We start from the raw sequence: 16,037 nt of genomic DNA, 5'->3' as shown, positions 1-16,037 counted from the left end.
GCTCCACCACGACAGCCCACAATCGGAAAACTTACCGGCAATACGGGCCGCCCCAGCGAAAAGACTCGGAGCCAGCACCTTCACTAAGTACCTAACCTAACCTACTACAGTTCGGATCGTAATTTTGGTACGTAGTGTACATCCCAAGATTCCTTACAGTCAATCATGTTCCCGGTCTTCGTAGGCAATGTAGATACATCAGGCCTACACGTGCGAGACAAAATGGCTGTTTCGAACGTCAGTGCCACGTTCTAATCCTAGACTCACATCACAGACCCCTGAATCTAGCTGTTCTAGTGTAGTATCATCACCACCAATACTGTATGATTTGTCATGATAATTATATTCAGAAATCCCGATATGGACATAATACAGCAATAATTACTTTGTCTACGTCTTGCGTCAAAGCAGTAGAATTATCGCTGGGCTCGAAGTGGGCAGCAACCATGAAGAAAAGCATACTGTGCTTGCTCCACCTACATTGTAATACCTTCTCGGAGTCGCAGGTTTCGATCTTCACTACCCCCTTTTCAGACGAGAATGTCCGAAACATGCCTCTCGATGCAACCGAGATGACGAGCCCCAAGTATCTGTATGATGTAGTGATTTTACGTGAAACACTCATTTATAGCCTCTTATCCCATAACTGCCATTAAGACAGTCCGAATGATTCAGCTTGCTCCAGGGTTGTGTTATTTGTGACAAGAAGGGTTCTGAACGGGGGCTATAGAACATTGAATTGGCTTTTAATATACTGCGACCTTACGTGTCTAAGCTTTACTTGCCTATGAACTCACGTATTGATATGTTTGGCCGTCAAAAACTGTTTTATTGGTTGCAGTCTGATCTAGGCCGTTGTAAATCATCCACTTCAAGTACACATCCACAGGCACCTCTTTCCTGTATCACGCATTGGAATTGCTGTAGCGAATATGTGGCATTCCCCAAATGATCGAAGAGGGTAGGCATGCCAACACATACCAAGGATCTTGAATGAAGTGGACTAGTCCAGTAAGGCTTCCGAATCTAGAAACCGACGAGCTTTCAACCTGGTCGAGTCAACTCAACATAAAACTACAATACCCTAAAATCGTTCTACACCCAAGTCCATTGTACTTAACACTTCAAGGTACATTTTAGCAGACTTAGTCCCTCTATCCCACAAGAATATGTTATAGATGACTAATGTTGCTATAGGAATAGGACAACATAACAAACATTACTATCAAGACGAATGAACCCTCCAAAATATGGAAAGCAGTGATGTTCCAACTTTCACGTGCCTAGAGGTTGATATATATTACTACGTTCTATTATTCGTCATATTCAGTCGATCTTATACACTCTATATATATGAGCGGTACTTACCGTCGGCACATCATGGAGCAGCCCACGCAGATGTTCTAGACTCGCTCGCTTAGAGAGAGACCTTTCAGCTGAGCCATACTCCGCTCTACTTATAAAGCCTTGGGGATAGGCATTCTGAACCTATTTAATCTTTTCTCTTCTGCTATTTCCGCTTTTATACAATTCTCACGGCATGGGTTTTGTCGACGAATTGTACGATTATCGCGCACTCCAGTACAACGAATATGCTTATGCGTCGACACACAAATGAGAACTATCGAGCCGACCCAAGTGCCGAAAAGAGCCCATACATACGAAAACTCTTCGACGGATACTTAGTTCTTCTTTAAACCGGCGCCATACGCAAGTTATTGTAATATTTCACCTGACCATAGGTGCAAGAGCGATCCTGTCATTGCAACGAACCTATGTCGGGAAAGAACCGGTGATCGTCAAGATTTGTCTTTGCATACTTCAATTACTTCATTGGACTACCCCTGTTATGAGATTATATAAAGCTACTCCTACGCTATGTAGACGACAGACTCTCCGACAACTGGTTGTGCGTACATCACCTTGTAATGGTATTTTGCCCTGGTATGCGATACAGGCAGCCTCGTGTACTGGGTGGTAGATGTGTCACAGCACTGCCCTGCTGTGGTTTCAAGTAATCGTTGTGTTATTGCACAAGGAGGGAAGTTCTAGTTTCCGTCCTTTACTCTCTTATTTAGCTTTATATATAGTATTCCTTGGTCTGTGCTGTATATCGGAAATTAAGCTTCATTAGTTCCGCGACACGATGCTCGTTTGCGCAGCCAATGTTGAATACCTATACCTATTGGCTGAATCTGAACTAGACACAGCTCTCTTTATTGTAATATGTACTGTCTACACGTTCACTCCAACCCAAGCGCACCCGGCAAGGATATTCTGTCCTATGTACCTGGGCCATGATTCTGTCCCCTAGCCACCATCATGCACATACGGCACGGGACGTGGATCGACAGAGGGGGGCAGGATACCGCGAACAGTTTGACTCTCACGCGTCCCTTTGGCCATCATTCAAGAGATGCTACTATTTGGAAGCGTATCTTCCGACAAGTTAACAAGATTATATAACTCGGGACACCTTCATAATACCACTCCCATGAAGGGGATCAAAGTCCTTGTTTTCGTCTTCTCCAAGTATAGCAACTGGCCAAGGGATAATTTATGTACTCCCCTAGCCTATGAAGTGGGATTAGAAATTCAAGCTCAGTATACAGGGCACATAGCTGAGGCCCGCGTCTACTATAAATGGTAGTTGTTACACCGTAAGTAACTTTGCTTACCTACAAATAAGTGTACACTGCTACACTACCTTGCGTCAACGTATCGCCGGCTCGTCACTTCATCGTCCAATGACAGTCATAAGAGCAAACACCACTAACAGCCTGTATAAGAATTATCATGAAATCCAAAGGCTTGGTATATTTTGATTCCCTTTTCACACGCAACATTGCGACTACGTAAAGAATCCGATGCGATGATAAAGCCCAACATCCCGCCATCATAAAAACCCATGACTTGAGCCATAAAATCATCTAAGCCTTAACCTTTATTTAACCTCTAGACACCACACGCCAAGGAAAGAAAAAACCCTACTATGCTCCAGAAACTCCCAAAGATACGAAACAAACTAGACATCGTAGCCCGCATTACCACCCGAACTGCTCACAGTGCAACTCAACAGACGGGCCGTCGACGCTGATACAGCTCGCCGTGGTATTCCGCACGATATCAACCAGTCCCGTAGGACCGCATGCCGCGACGAGGACCCGTTCGTTCTTGTCCGCCGATAATATCGCCTCGCGAACTGAGGTCTTGATATCAGGGCGACCGTGTATGATAGGAAGATTCAGCTCGTCAATAGCTGATGTAGACCCCCTCACTGACCCGTTGTTATTCTTTTCCGGGTCTCTCTCTCGGAGAGATTCGGAAGAGGAATCTGTGCCTGATCCTGACTGCATCTCCTTTTCTAGAGCAGGTGAACACTTGGGTTCTGAGTCGGCGAAGATGTGGGGTAGTAGGCCCGAGTTACTCGCTGGTGTCGAATCAATCGTGTTAGCTCTCGTCAAGTGAATCTTGAGGCCAAGCTTAGGGGCGCATTCGTGGTTGACTAGGTTGTCGAGATGTTGCGTGAACCAATTCATACTCTCTGCGAGATGAATACTGTTAGCATCCCAACTTAGGAGATCAGGTCTGGTTGTAACGTACCACGACTGCGCGACACCCATATGAAGTCAATCTGTTTGTTTGAGTCCGGGCTTAGCCTCCGAATCATATCCGCTGCTAAACCAAAGGTGAAGGTGGCACCCGTTCCACCTGCGACCAGCACGACTTTGTCGTAGTCCGTAGGGTCCGGGAGCGTTCCGTACGGCCCTTCAACCGATACCTTGAGGGTAGCACCTGGGTTGTTGCTAGCATACTGGTGCAAATCCCTTGTGAACCCGCTGTGTGAATTAATGATAAGCTCCAGGGGATCGCTGGCTACAATGGTAAAAGGGTGTGTTTCGAATTTGCGGATATGTGGCAGCCAGACGTAACAATGCTCTGTAGAAACTTGATTAGTATATGCAAATGAGGCATAAATGAGCTGATGGAAACATTGATCATGTTCTCCTTTCAGGCCTGGATGACGAGAAACTAAAAATGAATTAGATTAGGTATTGGACAACTTACTCCCAGGTCGGGCACGCATAATCTGCTTCTTGATTACAACGCGGGTACCGCCATTCGGCAGTGGGAAGACTGTAGCTTCATTATTGATGCTGTTGAAAGCCAAGCGACCCATCCGGATGAGCCTATCAGCGCCCCAGAGGGCGGCAACGAAGATAGTGATTCCCAAAGCCTTCTCGCTTTCAAGTTGCGGTCGATGCAAACCGAAGGTGACAACAATAACCACGAACAAGGCCAGATGAATAATATAGAAAAGTTCGTAATTCCGCCGTTTTAGGATCATACCAGCGAGAACTGTAAAGAGCATTCCGAAGCCGGCGACGATGCCAGCCGTGACGATATGCTCTTGAAGAATGTATATCCGCCCGGCAGTTATGAAAAATTCAGTGTATACCGAGGCATCTGTGCAGTTCTTTTGTTAGGCATATTTCAGATTCTGCCGTTGAGGGTTGGAGCACAAAATAAAAGAGCTTCTTGAATGAACGACTCTTTACGAGAAAAGCAAATGATCTGCCACATACGTAGAATGGTGTATACAAGAGTAGTATACCCAGCGATTTGGTGAAGGCTATTCAGCCGCTCATACGAGTATGCCGTTAGGATTGCGAGAGGTGTGTTCTTGAGCGCGAGAAAAACTGTATATCCGCATTTAGCAACTTATTTAAGCGACAAATAAAAATTCCGAGACTAGGGGGAATCCATAAGAGGCACAAGTAACGACTTAGGGTTTCCTTTCCTAGTGCAGAATCAAAAGGGGGTGAGATTCGATATAACACTTACCTACAAATGCGAAATTTGCAGCAGCCATCCTATTGTGGGCATTAGTAGAATCCCAAACATTAAGATTCAGCACAACTTACCACCCGAATCGTGAAGCCACATTTCCCTTTTTGCTGGTGTCAAGTTGCCAAAAGCTGAAGACGGCGTTGAATGCTACATAGATAATGACAACTACGGCATGCCCAACAGATGTAAAGCCAGGCAGTCGTCGAAGAAATAATTTTCGAAGAGACCTAGATGAATGATTAGCATGATAATAGATCAGGTATAGTCATCTCCGTAGCTCACCTTGACAATGCCGTTACAGGATAAAAGATCACAGACCGAGACGCATTCCCTGCAAGTCGACGAGCCCAGTGGCCGAGAATGAATATGCCAATAAGAGCTGCGAGAGATATAGCATAGTTTGAAACCATCGCCGTGTTGACCTTCAGTCTGGCTTCCATCCAACTTGGAGTGGACGAAGAGCTTCCAGCGGCGTCAGCGCGCGCAAGAACTGGAAATGATAACGATTCCATAGCTTTGTTGGCAGAACTGCGTCGTTGATTTAGGACTATCGATGGAAAGGTTACCACTTCGTGAACAATCTGCGTGTATGGGGCGGGTTCCTTTGCGAGGATGACTGGCTATATAGCCTTCATCGAATTTGATATATTCCACACTAACGCAAGCGTAGATATACCGCGGGTGAGGCGTCCTACAAAAAGGGGGCCCCGGTACGTTCCGTTATCAGGGCCGGAGAAACATATGGGGTGACGCCGGACTACGGCCGTGCACAGAGATCTCTTCCCTATCCTCGCTGATTCCTTAATTGTGCAACAATTATCCCAGCCAAGTGAACGTACGTGGAGACCAGGAACGTCATCACACGCGAGGCCACATATTTGGAAGTGGTCTCGTATGACTGCAAGAAATCGATGCCAGCGGTTCCTTGACCTTTGCAGTGCTTGGGACGCCACAATTAGATGAAGGCTCCTGCTGGTATACAGATGTAAATGTAACATGATCTCCATGTGATCGAGTTTTACCTTTGATTCCCCACAAGCTGATGGCAGTTGCAAATTGCAATGGCACTCTTGAAACCAAACATAATAAGGGAAGGGAAGGGACACATGGTACAGCCAATTGCTACTTCCGAAACTGCTCAAGCGTCCCCTCTACTTTGATGGTCTGGCCTTGTCGAGCAGGACGAACTAGCAGTGGATGCTGCTGGATCGAGATAGTACATAATCCTAGGACCACAAGGGATGATCATCCCCCCTCCCCCGCTCCCCAGCGACGGCCAGTCTAGCATGATATACGTAGTAATAATGGCTTGTATTAAGTCGGGCTTGTTTGACTTGAAGCTGCGCCGTGAAAATCCAACAACAGCCAGCTGCGTTGATACACGCAACCTGGCTGGGTGCATTCGTCACCGGAAAAGGAGAGAGCTGGGCCGGAGGCAGGTTGAGTGTGTCTAATCCTGGCCTGTGGCGTAGGACGCCCACACACCGGAACCAGTTGGTTACCACACAAAAACGTTGGAGTTATCAGGTATACGGTTGCACAGGTCCGTGAGCGAGCCGCAGGTACAAGCTTTTGGTGCTCTTTCGGACTCGAAGTGACCAACCAGCTTTAGAAAGTGTTAACGGCGGCTGGGGGCCCCCCCGGGGTTCAGCGCGCCACTTTCGTTCGAATATCAGAGAAGCCTATTCAGCGATCATGACGACGATAGCCCGACGAGAGCCCGACGGCAAAATGGCTAAAAGTCAACAACAGAGTGGTTTATCCGTGCTAGCCCGTCTACGGACGTTGCACGGCCGGTACTTGAACCCACAATATTTCCGCGTTGGGGCATTGTATTGTCAAAAAGAGGATACGGCCCTCTCTGCCAAGCCGGCCGTTGAGTTCCTCCCAACTGAATTTGTATTGACCGTGCAAACCCGCAATCGTGATCCTGAGTTAGAGTAAGCGACTACTGGGAGGCTACATGGCCCCAGAATATTCACATTGGTTATCAGATTATAAATGCATTATTAAGGCACACATAAGCACGAATAGGACGAGCGTCTGTTGCCAAGATGATGAGACAGGGCGCACCCCCGATCAAAACTTGATCGTTCAATGATGTGAAGCCTGGTTTGGGCATCTGTGGGGAACCGTCTAACTGTACTAAATGCACCCGCGATCGTTGGCAACATGGCGTTTCCATGCTTTGTTCATATATAGCTAATCTCCTGCCCTTTATGCTCTAAGTAAAACCTCTCGATGTCTCTACACACAGGCAGAGAGCATGTATGAAACAGATGTAAGCGACGCAATGAAATCAAATAGGGGAATATAGATGGAAAAAAAAAATCAGAAATCAGGGCAACGGCTTGTTAGTTCAAGTACCGGAGTCTACGAAACATGCGGCACCGGACGTCATTCTACTGTACGTCCTGGTTGTCGACGTCACAGACATATGCATGTGTGTATGCGAGGTAGTTTCCAAGTCGAAGTGCCAACTCCAACTGTCAAAGCATAATAAGTTCCTTGCTTCGCAGGCCAAGCCGTGTTGCGGCAAATGGCGAATACAAAAGTATAAAGTTATCAGATTATTATGCATACGTTGTTTAGCCCCTCCACGCCTACGTATCTCGGGTCCGGGTGCGATGGATGACTACTGTAGGTAGTGTACTCTTAGCTGATTTATGATACCCTGCTGACATGCAAGAGTAATATGTTAGTATGCTTTGCTGGTAGGGCTACCTGGGCTACCTTATGTGATTATCGAGATTATTAAGATGCACTCTGATGCACTATATGAAGCAGCATTTTCATTGGTGTAATTATAGATGAGGGGATCTAGCTATCCCACAACTTGCTATGGATCATATGTGCACACAACATCGGACCGATCCGGACTCTCTTAGTAACACCGCTACCGCCTAGCCACTACCGGGAAGAGAATATGTCTAACAAAGAGGTTTTGGAAATAAGTCCGCTTCCTTCCCCATAGTAATAACGTCAGCGAGCTTGGGAGATTCACATATAATATGATGACAGCGCATCCAGTGCGTTAACGGCCAACGACCAAGTCAGCGCCAAGATGTCGTTTAAATATAAGACGTCGCGTCGCCTTGGCAGCAATGTCGTTGGAGATGATATCTTGACCCTGGCCGATTGCGCACCCAGGCAGCTGGTGCAACCAACTCGCTTATGCATGCCATCTCTTCTCCGTCCTGAACGAATCGACACCTCGACAGTTGTTAAGAAATGCCTGCCGCCTGGGCTATACCGCCATGCTATACCCAGTTTCAAACGGGCGAGGACGAGTTTCCAACAGCGATGACGCGGTCGCCGGCTACATGCCATTGGTGGCGGAAATTTTGGAATGCTATTTGCTCACGACTGTTTCATTTTGGTAGCACAAGGAAGTAAGGGACTGGACACGGCATGGGGGCCGCTGTACCTAACTAATGACCCCTCGCGGACACTAGGTAAAGGAGAAGATCTCAGTTTTTTTTTTCTCGTGCTAGAAGGTTTACCTATTGTGGTATCTTTGTACTTGGCAACATTCGTATGAGACAAAGACTAAGAGATAAGGCTACTAGCCAACTTGGCGGTGCCTGCATTTTAATCACCTTCACTCCCTTCTCTTTCTCCAGTATGACAATTATCCAGTGGCTTGGGTCTTGGTGGGTGGTCTCGGCACTTGGACCCCTGGCAACCTGCTTGGCGTCGTCTAACTACCGCCGTGGGGGGCCCGATGTACTCGTTTGGCATGACTGGTCTTCACCCGGTGGCTGATTCAGTATCTAAAGGTGGTTATAATGCGCCGCATACTATACATATAACAGAGAACGGTCGCATTATATCAGATCATGATGGTAAGTTGAGGTCGTATTCGTGTGTGGTTGGTTAATCTATCTTGATATTACTGGCCATACCCTATCTACGAATATGCTTACCAGAATCCGGGGAAACCTAGCTCACCACGTTAAGCGTCTTCACTACCTACCTGTGGGATCACTCTGCACTGGCTGTATCCGCGGAAGCGTGTTGGGGCGGAGGAATCGATCGACAAGTGCTTCAATTGCAGCTCTATCAGCGCTGTTGTCAGCGAGAACTAGGAACTCGTTCTGGGCGGTGAAGAGATGAGCTAGGATATCTCTGCGGTGGGCACGGTAAATTTGGGTCCGCATGCTGACGCGCTGCTCGACCACCTCTTCCTCCACTGTTCTAAGGACAGTCTTAATCTCGTCTTCGGACCTACCGATCTGAGCCTTGTCAAGGTCACGCTTCAATGTCTCAATCTGTATCTTGGCAATTGCGTTCGCGTTGAGTAGATGTAGTACTGTGAGTTGGGGGCTCTGGTATTTATCAATCTCGCCAGTCACGGAAGAAGAGACTTTGGCAATGATTTCGTCGAACGCAGCAGGCCTATCGAGAACCTTGTTTCTAAGGCCAAGAACACCACCTAAGCGGTCTAACCCCGAGTAGAGCTTCTTGATCTCTTGGTTCGTGTTCTCAACAGCCTCCCAAAACATGATCAGGTCAGCATTGTTCGCAGCAACGCCTCGAGCCCACCTATTCCGGTACATATCTCTGGCGTTCCGAAGCTCAACGCAACGGGCTTGTAGCTCAGTGAGCGACCCCTCAGGCATACCAGTGGTCACTTGCTCCAGCTGAGCTCGAAGAGCTGTGATGTCCTCGTCACGCTTCATGATTCCGGCGTCCAGTCCCGCAATCCGCTTTCGAAGACCGTCTAAATCAGGATTGCTAGGGCTTCCACTGGTTGCATTCGATGCATCCTTGAGGTTCTTATTTTCATCCTCGAGAGCCTTTACCTTGTCCTTGCACTCTTCCCATCCAGCCTCCAGCTCCAAGATGCGCTTGCGAAGATCGTCAGATTCCCCTTGGATTTTAGTTGCGTTCTTTAATTTTTCATTTTCCTTCTTAAGAGACGCAAGCTTGAGTTCCGAACTCGCAATCTGTTTTTGAAGGGCGCTTGCCTGATCGGCGGCCGCCTTAAGCTTCTTGTTGTCATCCATAAGATCCTGGGCCTGGCTTTTAACGCTTTCTTCCCGTTTGTCGGCTTCATCCTTTTGCTGCTTAAGCGAGTTTAGTTCCTCGTAATGCTTGCCAAGACTTTGACGGGCCTCATCGAGGTCTCTGTTGGCGGCATCCAGCTTCTTTTGAAGATCACTAACTTGACTTTCGCATTTAGTAAGTGCATTGTTCGCGTCGGCCTTTTGTTGCTTCGCTTTCTCATGCTCAAGTTTGTTCTCGAGGTCTTGAATATGAGCTTCTAAGTCGGCCCCGTGCCGTTCACACTTGACTAGTTCTTCTGTGAGTTTGTTAGCCCGAATAGTGTCTTTCCGTAGATCATTGATCTGAGAATCTCTCTTGGTCAGTTCGCGTTCCGCTCGGGCATTTATCTGGGCTACTTTCATGATAGAATTCTCATTCTCGGCGACAATGCGGTTGAAATACTCCATTGGCACAGCATCCTTGCCAACAAGTTCAAGCTTTAGGCCTTCAAGCCACGCTCCTTCTCGCAGAGAACGCACCTTATTGGCAATTTTCTCTTTTTCTTCGGCTGTAACAGGTTTTCCTCTAGCCTTCTCTAATTCAGAAGTCTTCCTTTGGATTTCGTCTTCAACAGAATCCTCAATCTCATCGCGACCGTCCAAAAAGCTGTTACCGGCACCCTTCTTAAAATCTGCTTTGGCTTGTTCAGGGTCAAAGTTGGGCGGAGGTCTAGCAAACCCATCGCTGAAAATACTAGGCGCTCTAGGAGCTGTGGTTGGGCTAGGGTCTGAGGGAATATCGGATATGTTGGAAGGCTTGGTAGGGTCGCCGGAGCTAGACTGGTTAGACATGATGGCTGCTTAGGACAGCGACGCGGACGAGATCGATGGTTCTGTGAGTCCTGACCTTGTCAGTTCCTAGTGTAATCGTTCCAAATTTGTCGTACGCTCTAATGTGTTTAGTTTGGCAACCTTCATGGCCAAAAACGTACAATGGGACCAATCCATGTTTAAATATCGTTATGACTTAAATCAGAGGACTGAAAGAAATTCACGTTTCCGCATAAAGAGTTCTTTTCAAGAATATCCCTGTCTTTGGTCTTCTATGTTGAATTGTCTCCACAAGCCTCACATATGCTATCTTTATCATATATCTATTCTCTTTATGGCTTTCGAAAGGACAAGAACTTAGCGTGACTTTGACACATAACACCTTGTTATTGGACAATATGCGCCACGGAACAAGGGGTACAGAAGACATTGTTGTGTAGATTATAATTTATAGCCTTGCCTACATATCTGTGTTAAACTATTGGAATTGGGAGGGTAAATTACTAACATTGTAAAGGGAAGATCAAAGACCTCGTCGGAGGAGTATAAAAGGACACTGGCGCTTGCACTCCGAACCACCTAAGCCATGTTTTGAGTGACGTTTGTGTTTTTAGACATATGAAACTGGAATTTTACTGTGGCTGCAGACGTTCCAAGCGCCAAATAGTCATGAGATGTAATGCTTTCAAGGCTCTAGCAGCTCCTCGGGGACACGTGAATATATTAACCAGTGCACATTATTCCAGTACACCTAAAGGTAGTACTGGCCATTCTTAGGCTCGGAGATGCTATGTTCTTCCCCAGAAAACCCTAAGTGAAAGATTGCTCTGCCTTCGCCATATGTTGACGCTGGTAGCCTGTCAATTAAACTGGTAGCTCCCCATCGTAGCTTTCTTCGTGCCAAATTCAGGCGCTTTTCTGTCAGACCCTCATCGTCCTCTCTGGCTTCGATGGCTGTGATGTATTCTGTTTGTGTGCCTATGTAATGTTCAATTGTCATTAGCTATTAGTCGGAGATATCCAAAGTTTAGAACTCACATTCTCCTAATGAGCTACCGGCTTCGTTCACAGAGAATTTTCTATGTTGATCATTCTCCAGGTCGTACACATGACAAGCAGCTGAGATGACTAGCGAGTTCCAGCCTCCAGCAGTCATATTGCCTTGTATCTTATAGAAACCAAGGAGAATCGGTAGGACGATTATAAATAAGATACTTGCGATAAACAGCACAAGGAAGAAAAAGGAAGAAAATCCAACGGCAATGAAAAATCCATTGGAGGTTGAATCAAGGTCCTCGAATTCTCTAAAACCTGACGCTCCATGCCAGTAATAGCCTGACGTTAGTGAGCAATGTGGCTGTAGAACAGACATACGAATTGTACATACCGCCTTCATTAATATAGAGGAATACTGAGTTGGAAACTACCCAATGGAGACCTGTGCTAATAATGATTAACGGCACGCTGTGTTTATAAGGCAGCTGGAGACGGTAGCTTGAAATTTGCTGACCGACAGGATATGAGACTCGGAGAGGCTGGTGCGAGAGGCTGAAGGAATTCCAATCTTTCTCCACGTTGAATTGAGTTAGGAGAGAGTTGTAAGGAAAATAGCCGAGGGATAATATCAGCTGTGGGGAATTAGCAAATAAAGCCGCAGCGACATAGCTGACAGGCTGATAACCCCAGATATCAATGGCTAAGATTCCGTTAGAATGGTCGAGAGATACAGAGCTACAATGGTAATTAGTTTGATATGATAAGCCCACCTCATCTTGCTCGCTGTATCATATCAATGACACGCTACACTACTACTTACTACTCATTACTTGTTAACGAAGAGGATGCTGCGAAGCCGGCCGAAAGCAGTATCATGCCTGCAAAGAGTATGGAATACGTTTTAAACCAAGTTCCGTAGGGAATAATCTGCCAGAGGCGACGCTGAGATATCTGCCATTTTCGAGGTTGAATGTTTGTTGTAAGGCTGCGACCAAGATGCCAGGCATCAGACCAGTGTCTTCGCTTGCCGAACTATGACTCGGGATCAGGGTTAATGAGTAGTTTCTTTGACTCAGCGCTGTCATTGTCTTGAGACTGACCTCGATTTGCTGCGCTTTGGTGATGTCCAATGTACCAAGCCCTTTGGTGACAGCATCAGGATATAAAATAAATGATTCAATGGCGTCACCCGGTGTGACCAAGGAAGCTGATGGAAGCTTTTTGGCAATGATGCCGCCTTGCACTGCTTTGAGAAGAAAACTGAGTGTTACTATGAGAAGAAGCATGTTCGATACGCCAACTTTGCACTGTGGTTGGATTTCTTGAGCCAAGCAATGGTTAACCCGCAAGGAATCGTATTCATCATTGAAAGTCAGGCCGTCATCAAAGAGAGACTTGTCGTGGAGCCTCACAGCCGGGAAAAACGATATAAGCCAAGGCTCATCTGCCGCCAGGATAGGCACACCAGAGTCAAGCTCCCAATCATTCAAGCCCATAGCTCCGAAGCAAGTGTTGTAGCAGGCATCATCTACGGATGAAAATCCTTTGAGGCGTGTTGTGTTGCATTGCGCCGAGAACCACAATGGATTGGCAGCATTGGGCGGAAAATGAGGATCCCAGCGCGCGGAGAGTTCAGTGGAGGTGTCAAAAGTAAAGATGTCTGATCTTTACCAACCTCTTCCAGAAGCGGTCGAGTCAAGAACCAGTACCACATCCCCGTATTGTCTCCTGGGCTTGCACAAATATTCGGAATAGCATTGCGAAGCGCTAAGAAAGGCCCAGGAATGTGATTCCTCCGCAACAGATCTTAATTTCTGGCGAATGGAGGATGAAGAATTCCAATATTGCTCCAAATCAACACTCTCTCCGTAATCCCAAGATCGAAGTATATAATACTCATGCGTCGTCATGCCAATGCCCCCAGCGGGCGTAAGGCTAGCTCCCGGCGGGAAGAATGGTGCTCCCTGAGTGAACGCTTTTGCGGCCATTGTTAACTGCCATTGTGACCCTTCATACGTCGTTTCAAACACAGAGCTGTTTAAAAGGAGGTGAATTGGAACAGATGTAATAAGGAAGATAATCCAGCTGGCCGACTTCAGTTTAGACACGTGCCACAGGTTTCTGATTGACGGAATTCCGATGTCGAGAGAATGAAGCCAACTGTGGGCGAGGTTGATTTCCTGTCGGGAGGGGGCGTTAAGGATTTGCATAAAAAAGTTAGACGATGCAAGTACAGCTGTTGATACAATGTTGATCAATAAGTGGAGGAGAAGATTGAGGGTTGATACTGTGGTACAGCTGCCATTGAAAATGATGCTGGGACGAGAAAGAGAAGCTCCTGGCTGAGAAATGCTAACCGCCAGGAGTATTAATAAAACTAGATTCAAAGTAGAGATTAATACTACGTTGATAATAGCAGTACGCCTCCACCCCTTTGGGGGTAAGCAAAAACCCTGCCTCACGACCACCCCCTATCACGACCACCTCCCCTACCTACTAATTACCCAACTTCTGAAGCGATTTTCTCAACGAATACGTTATTTGCGATGCTTTTTTTAATGTTTTTAATTAAATCTATTATTTTTAACCTTAATAACCTCTTCTATATTAGTATCCTTATATTTTAAAACGTATCGATTAATAGCTTTATTAATATATATTAAACGATTATATAATTTACGTTTTACCTTTTATATATATATTATATAGATAAAGTTATTGTTAGGACTTATTTTAATTACTTTTTATTTAACTTTAATGTTTTTTTAAAGTTTAACTTTTAATACTTTAATCTTTACTTATAAAAATATAATAATTTTAACTTTTTTATTAAAGGCTTTATTAACCTTTATAAAAAATAACCTTTATAATAAATTATTAAATAAAAGGAAGGTTTAAGCTAATTTTTATATATTAATTTATAATTATTAACTTTTAAAAAGTATTTTAATTATAATTTTTAAAGCTATTTTTAATAAATTAAATATAATAAATTATTTTTTAATTATAAATATTAATATTATTACTTTTATAATACCTTTTTTTTAAATATTATATATTTTAAAAATAATAATATTTATTAATCTTTTAAATATATTTTAATTATTTTTTATACTTTTTTTAATATATTTAGCTTTATTATATTTTTATATAACGCATCTCCCACTTGACCTGGCCACCCCCCTAGCCCATATAAAAAAAGTCGGTGCGCTAATCACGTGATAATTTAATAACTTTACGAATATTAGTCGTATAGAATAATAAAATATACCATTAGATTTGTAATAAAAAGAGCTATTTAACGGTACCCTTCATTAATTTATACGACCTATAGCCGTAGAGTTATTAAGCAATACGCTAAAGTAAGCGTTAAAATAATCCTTGCCTAGCGCTCTTTTAGCGTATTGCTTAATATCTTGCTTAATAAATTTTATAAAAAATAGTAAAAAATACCGCTGGATTCCTTATTAAATAACGGATCTAATGGTATTAATTAATTTATTATGGGCCCAATATTGGTTAAGTTATTATAAATTAAAACATTGGATTTTTATATAGGTTAGGGGGGTGGCCAGCTCAATTGGGTGGCCAGGTTAAGTGGGAGATGCGTTATAGCTTTATATATTATTAATATATTTTTTTAAGGGCTTTATATTTAAATAGCTTATAGGTATTTTTTATAATTTATTTTTTAGCTTTTTTTTTAATAAATTAAAAATTTTAATATTTAATAGCTATAATATATAATTATAATTATTATAGGTAGGTTAAATCTTAAAGGTTAAGTATAATGTTATAAGTTTTTTTAGTTTTATAATAGGTATTTAATAAAACTAAAGTTTAAAAAAAGAAAGAATTTCCTTTAAAATATATATAGGAAGGGTATATAATATATATAAAATATATATATTTTAAAAGCTTTAAAATATTATAATATAATAACTATTCCTTTTTTTTTAATTAGGTTATCTTTAACTTAATATATAATTAATTTATTAATTAAATATAAAATAAAAAGTCCAATTATATTAATATATAATATAAAGTATTATAATAAATATATTAATATAGTTTATTTATATAAAGCATTATTATAATAAAGGTATATAAATATTAAGCTTATATTTATTTTATAATTTATATATATTATATATTACTTTTATAATAAAATTTATATATATATTCCTATTAATTATTTATTAATTCTTTTTTTTTTTTTTTTTTTTTTTTTTTAATTATTATTAATTTTAAAAATTAATTTTAACTAAAAACTATTATATTATTTTTATCTTTACTTTATTTCCTTTTCTTTTTTTATTATTTTTATATTATTATTATTATTATTATTTAAATTATACCTTTTAAAGATAA

The 16,037-nt window shown here is 43.3% G+C and overlaps 3 protein-coding genes across 3 annotated transcripts; all 3 read right to left on the bottom strand.

Moving 5' to 3' along the window:
* Window positions 1-2,973: 2,973 nt before the first annotated feature.
* On the bottom strand, window positions 2,974-5,676 carry F5B22DRAFT_500075 (ferric reductase NAD binding domain-containing protein). The gene is made up of 7 exons (XM_047972440.1): window positions 5,134-5,676; window positions 4,926-5,078; window positions 4,846-4,874; window positions 4,587-4,700; window positions 4,069-4,467; window positions 3,604-3,939; window positions 2,974-3,544 (listed from the first exon to the last, which is right to left on the bottom strand). The coding sequence occupies exons 1-7, from the start codon at window positions 5,361-5,363 to the stop codon at window positions 3,045-3,047; spliced, it is 1,761 nt and encodes a 586-aa protein (XP_047833762.1). The 5' UTR covers window positions 5,364-5,676; the 3' UTR covers window positions 2,974-3,044.
* Window positions 5,677-8,717: 3,041 nt separating this feature from the next.
* F5B22DRAFT_499958 (uncharacterized protein) lies at window positions 8,718-10,790 on the bottom strand. The gene has a single exon (XM_047972438.1). It carries the CDS (start codon window positions 10,689-10,691, stop codon window positions 8,820-8,822), a length of 1,872 nt encoding a protein of 623 aa, XP_047833761.1. The 5' UTR covers window positions 10,692-10,790; the 3' UTR covers window positions 8,718-8,819.
* Window positions 10,791-11,421: 631 nt separating this feature from the next.
* Window positions 11,422-14,940, bottom strand: F5B22DRAFT_634200 (uncharacterized protein; the record flags this gene model as incomplete). The annotated part of the gene is made up of 6 exons (XM_047976946.1): window positions 11,422-11,648; window positions 12,058-12,335; window positions 12,487-12,698; window positions 12,767-13,209; window positions 13,342-14,098; window positions 14,938-14,940. 6 exons carry the CDS (start codon window positions 14,938-14,940, stop codon window positions 11,422-11,424), a joined length of 1,920 nt encoding a protein of 639 aa, XP_047833760.1.
* Between the last annotated feature and the right edge of the window lie 1,097 nt (window positions 14,941-16,037).

This window comes from Xylaria bambusicola (assembly GCF_022495145.1).
Source record: "Xylaria bambusicola strain CBS 139988 unplaced genomic scaffold F5B22scaffold_7, whole genome shotgun sequence".
In the NCBI taxonomy this organism is placed as follows: Eukaryota; Fungi; Ascomycota; class Sordariomycetes; order Xylariales; family Xylariaceae; genus Xylaria; species Xylaria bambusicola.
The sequence above is the reverse complement of the archived record's forward strand: the minus strand, read 5'-3'. Positions and strand labels throughout refer to the sequence as shown.

Bases quoted from the DNA above. Each gene is read 5' to 3' on its own strand.
- F5B22DRAFT_500075 (XM_047972440.1), bottom strand. From the start codon at position 5,363: ATGGAATCGTTATCATTTCCAGTTCTTGCGCGCGCTGACGCCGCTGGA. The intron at 3,940-4,068 runs GTAAGTTGTCCA...AAGTTTCTACAG, and splicing joins TATGCGTGCCCGACCTGGGA to AGCATTGTTACGTCTGGCTG. The intron at 3,545-3,603 runs GTACGTTACAAC...TTCATCTCGCAG, and splicing joins ATGGGTGTCGCGCAGTCGTG to AGAGTATGAATTGGTTCACG.
- F5B22DRAFT_499958 (XM_047972438.1), bottom strand. From the start codon at position 10,691: ATGTCTAACCAGTCTAGCTCCGGCGACCCTACCAAGCCTTCCAACATA.